Source organism: Betta splendens, chromosome 24, assembly GCF_900634795.4.
Source record: "Betta splendens chromosome 24, fBetSpl5.4, whole genome shotgun sequence".
Classification (NCBI taxonomy): Eukaryota; Metazoa; Chordata; class Actinopteri; order Anabantiformes; family Osphronemidae; genus Betta; species Betta splendens.
In genome coordinates this window covers 13,400,790-13,405,597 of record NC_040901.2, presented here as the reverse complement: position 1 = coordinate 13,405,597, position 4,808 = coordinate 13,400,790, and the positions used below count along the sequence as shown (strand labels likewise).

Genomic DNA, 4,808 nt, shown 5'->3' with positions numbered 1-4,808 from the left:
GGGAAGAAAGGAAGGAAAGGGTAAGAAGGAAAGAAGAATAGAGGGTAGGAAGGAAGAAAGGAGGATATGAAAGACGGAGGAAGGAAGAAAGTTAGGATGGAAGGAGGGTAGGAGGGTAGGAAGGATAATCTGTCCTGCCAGAACCGAGTGCTATCCTCCGACCCGCAGGCCGGCGCTGGCGTCCTGAGGGAGAAGCTGCTGCGTCTTCAGCTCACAAATATTATCGCGGCCGACAAAGCTGCAGCCGCTGCCACAGAACGGTCCGTGTCCACGCTGCTCATTTCCAGCTCCATGGGTCAATTTTAGGGAGAAGGCTTTTTATTAGTCCAGTTCAGCTGTGCCTGTGTGGACCCGGTGGGACCGGGCCGGGACGCTGACTGGGAGCACAGCGTCGTCTCATTGGTTTCTCCAGGAGGTTCTGTCTCTAGCTCTGGTTCTGTCTCTGGTTCTGGCTCCAGTTCTCGCTGTGCGTCTGTCTGTTGTTCCGGCTCTGGCTGTGGTTCTGGTTCTGTCTGCAGTTCCGGCTCTGGCTGTGGTTCTGGTTCTGACTCTGGTTCTGGCTGCGGTCCTGTCTGTGGCTCTGGCTGTGGTTCTGGTTCTGTCTCTGGTTTTGGTTCTGTCTCTGGTTCTGTCTGTGGTTCCGGCTGTGGTTCTGGTTCTGTCTCTGGTTCCGTCTGCGCGTCTGAGCGGGTCACGTGATCAGCTCTGCAGCTTGTTTCGCTGCCTCCCAGGAGTTATGGCTCCATTTCCACCTGAGAAGCTGGATCTTCTGCTCGGCCGCTCGCTGTAAAAACACTCGGCAGCGTGAGAGCGATTGTGTTTTTCCTCCCACTCTCCGTCACTCGCAGGACTGTTTTCTTCCCCACAGGTGAGAAGCCAAAGCGTCGCAGACGCTGCTCACAGCGCTCCTCCTTTTATCCTGTCTCATCTTCTGCTGCTCCTTCCTCACTTCTCCCTGTTTGCTCCTCTCTCTCTCCCCCTCTCACTCCCTCTCACTCCCTCTCTCTCCCTCCCCTCTCGCCCCCCCCCCCCCCCTCTCTCTCCCCCAGTCTCCCCCCCTCTCTCTCTCCCCCCCTCAGTGACAGCCTCTTCCTCCATCCTCCACCTGGACGGAGTAATTCATCATCCCTTTCTCGCTCCGCTTCCTGTCATCGTTCCTCCGCTGCTTCTCTATCACCGTTTCTAAGGGACTTCTCAGCTCGTGCTGCTGAATTAAAGGCCGTTATTTGGGACTGGGCCCAAACGCCCCCGTGATGAGCTGCTTTTCTGACTCAGCCGCTTTTAAAACACAGCTTCCAGCGCGTCGTGGCTCCTCAGAGTTCCACCGTGCGTCTGCTTTTATTGCTCCTTAGATCTTCTTCTCTGGCAGAAAGCCGTTTCCAGCAGATCTGCAGAAAATCCTCCCGCTGAGAAATCCTGATTCAGCCACTCAGCGCCGCACGCGGTGTCTCAGCAACCGGTGATTTATGGCGCTTTACGCCTGGAGCCACTAAATCCTCCCTCATCACTGCTGATCTATGGGCCGTAGATCTACAGCTTATCAGCCGTTTAATGGATCCGTTCGTCCAGATTCGCTGCAGCAGCGTTGTTCATGCAGTGATGGTAATTAGTTTCACTAATTACTAAACTGCATGTATGTAGTATTAGTACATACATGCGTTAGTATTAGTATTGGTACAGTACTGTACTGCATGAGCCCATGGAAGCGTTTAAGTGGAGGAACAGCCTTAGACTGAGTCTAAGGTGAAACACAGAAGCTCTGCTGTAAATCTGCCTAATGACCTGCTCTAATAAACCCTGAGTGACGCTTTGGACCGGAACCGTCCGGACTCTTTGCTCTGCGTTTTCAGAAGCACTGAATCAGAAAGTGCTGAGCTGGTGCTGATCTAGATGTGGCATTTCTACGCTCGCAGCGCCTGCCGGCTGCTGAGCGGAGCTGGAAGGCCACAGTCCGACGGACCGAGTCCGACGGACCGAGTCCGACGGGCCGAGTCCGACGGGCCGAGTCCGACGGGCCGAGTCCACAGACGAGTCCACAGACGAGCGTCCGAGCTCATTTCAAAGGGAACAAAGGTCCAAAATAAGAGGTTTAGACGCTTTGCGCTGTTCGCAGCTTCTGGCCTTCATATTTTACTTCATGCTTTACTTCACACTGTACTTCATATTTCACTTCATGTTTAACTTCATGCTTTACTTCATGTTTTACCGTATCTTTTACTTCACGTTTTACATCACACTTTTCTTCATATTTTATTTCATGCTTTACTTCACATTTCACTTTATGTTTTACTTCATGTTTTACTTCACGTTTACCTCATGTTTTACTTCCTGTTTTATTTCACAATTTACTTCCTGTTTTACTTCCTGCTTTACTTCACGTTTTACTTTATGTTTTACCTCATGTTTTACTTCATGTTTTACTTCACGTTTACCTCATGTTTTACTTCCTGCTTTACTTCACGTTTCACTTTATGTTTTACTTCGTGTTTTACTTACTGTTTTACTTCCTGCTTTACTTCACGTTTCACTTTGTTTTACTTCCTGCTTTACTTCACGTTTACCTCATGTTTTACTTCCTGCTTTACTTCACGTTTCACTTTGTTTTACTTCCTGCTTTACTTCACGTTTACCTCATGTTTTACTTCCTGCTTTACTTCACGTTTCACTTTGTTTTACTTCATGTTTTACTTACTGTTTTACTTCCTGCTTTACTTCACGTTTCACTTTATGTTTTACTTCATGTTTTACTTCACGCTTTACCTCATGTTTTACTTTATGTTTTACTTTATGTTTTACTTCACGCTTTACCTCATGTTTTACTTCATTAGTACTCAGACTCCTTCACACAGCACTGGGTCTGTGTTGCTGCCTGCGTCCCCGTGTGTGAATGGCTGAATCACTCAGTTGGTTGATGAATGCATGTGAGCAGATCACAGACCTTTTGTTTCCTTCAGTGAACGTCTGGAGCTCCCACATCCACACTGGACCGTCTTCATGTGTTTCTGTCAGGATCAGTTGCTGCTTCTCCGTCGTTATAATTGACTAAGTCGTAATCTTAACATCTTCACATCAGCAGCTTTGCTCTGATGATATTCGCCACACGCCTCCACAATCGCAGCACAGGAGGCTGTTTGACATGAACACAACACGAGAGCGTCCTGAAAAGCTCCACGTCCCGTCTCTCTCTCCTCCACGCCTGCTTATCTGTCGCCCGGCGGAGACACGAGATGAGATCAATTTTCGGATCACAGCCTGATTAAATATCGACGGCCCGGCTCTGCCTCAGAAAGCAGCTCTTTGATCGGGAGATGAAACGCTTTCAAAGTGCTTGTCATTGTCTCACAATCACACGTATTGAAGTTCAGCGAATGTGTCGCTGAGCACAAACTCAAATTGGCACGTGGCCGTTTTCAAAGCATGATTGCAGATAATAAAGGGAGAACTTATCTAGCTATTATCTGCCCGTTTTCTTCACAGTCGCCTGAAATTAGACGCTTTTCTTCGCCACCTTTGCCGTCCTTCGAATCCTGTAGCAGAAAGTAAAGTTTCATAACAGTCGGTGGCAACTTTGACGGTGGGAGAATAAGCAGCCTGACATTTTCAGGAGCATTCACCCATGAAAAGTGATGACGGAGGCCTTTTCTCAGCTCAGAAGCAGCTAACGATCCGCTGCTGTGGGATGAATGCCCTGCTCATGGGCACTGCCGCATCTAGAGGACTAACGCTACTACTGACTCGTAGCAGGTTCAGAGACTGAACATATGAAGATGTTTCTTATGGAGCCAGATGCTAATAAACTTCAGTGCAATAAAATAATATAGACAGCTTCAGCTTAGAATTAATGTCAGACTAATTGTACAAGTGTAATAATAAAGTGGTCAGTGAATGTTTTACACTTGGAAATAAAAACAGGACATGATAAAATATTAACGGGACCGATTCGCTAGTAGTAGAAAATTAAACCAGAGGCTGCAAAAGCTCCAGATACAGATATACCACAAATAGTTTAATGTCCTTCAGCAAATCTTCGGCTTGAAACCCGACCTCTGACTCTCAGATCCGTTTGCTACAGTAAAGATTCCATCGTTCCTCACTGCAGGAAAATGTCGTACTTTCGGAATAACTGATCAGAGTAACCGTCTCCATAGCAACCACGCCCACCCTTTTCCACAAACCGGCTGTGTGCACGTTAAAAGTTGAGGCGGTGAATAATGCTCAACACTTTGTGAAAAGCTACGGCAGTGACAGCATGTAAAGTGGACGTATGACAGAAGAGTCCAGCTGAGCACAGACCAGGAAGCAGGTGGGACACGGGTCTCCTGTCTGCGTGGATCCGCCTTCAGAGGCAGCACTGCTTCACACACACCAAGAACGTCTTCAAGCAGAACACTTGCTCAAGTTCAAGTCAAATAAACATATTTGCAGCCGTAGAAGCTTCAGAGGCTCCACGTCACCGTGGGCGAGTACAGACACAGACAGGGAGCGGTGCCAACAGGAGCACAGGGGCCCAGAGAGACAGATTGTGCTTTAATTGGTTGAAAACGGCAGCGCTTTGAGAGGCTGAAGGGGAGGACACACACACAAAGACACCAAATGTCCTCTGTGATAGCGAGGAGACGTGGAGTCCCTGCTGACTGACTGGTATAATGAGCTGAACCCGGGCCAGAACGGAGGTGTGTGTGTGTGTGTGTGTGTGTGTGTGTGTGTGTGTGTGTGTGTGTGTGTGTGTGTGTGTGTGTGTGTGCCGCCACCTGCTGATATCAGCAGACTGGAAAACACAACTACGGTCCACACGTCACAGCACGAAC

The 4,808-nt window shown here is 48.5% G+C and overlaps 1 protein-coding gene across 2 annotated transcripts in view; it reads right to left on the bottom strand.

Moving 5' to 3' along the window:
- Positions 1-1,075: 1,075 nt before the first annotated feature.
- Positions 1,076-4,808, bottom strand: part of LOC114849240 (polypeptide N-acetylgalactosaminyltransferase 14-like) — a 45,502-nt gene continuing 41,769 nt past the window's right edge. Inside the window, exons 4-5 of one of the 2 annotated variants that reach the window (XR_003784586.3) lie at positions 2,809-3,527; positions 1,076-2,760 (exon numbers count right to left, since the gene is read on the bottom strand). Coding sequence is in view for 1 of the 2 variants with exons in the window: in XM_029140448.3 (XP_028996281.1) it covers positions 3,488-3,527 (40 nt within the window). In the remaining variant the exon portion in view is untranslated. Of the gene's footprint in view, positions 3,528-4,808 lie in introns of both variants that reach the window. The other variant, XM_029140448.3, reaches the window with a different exon arrangement.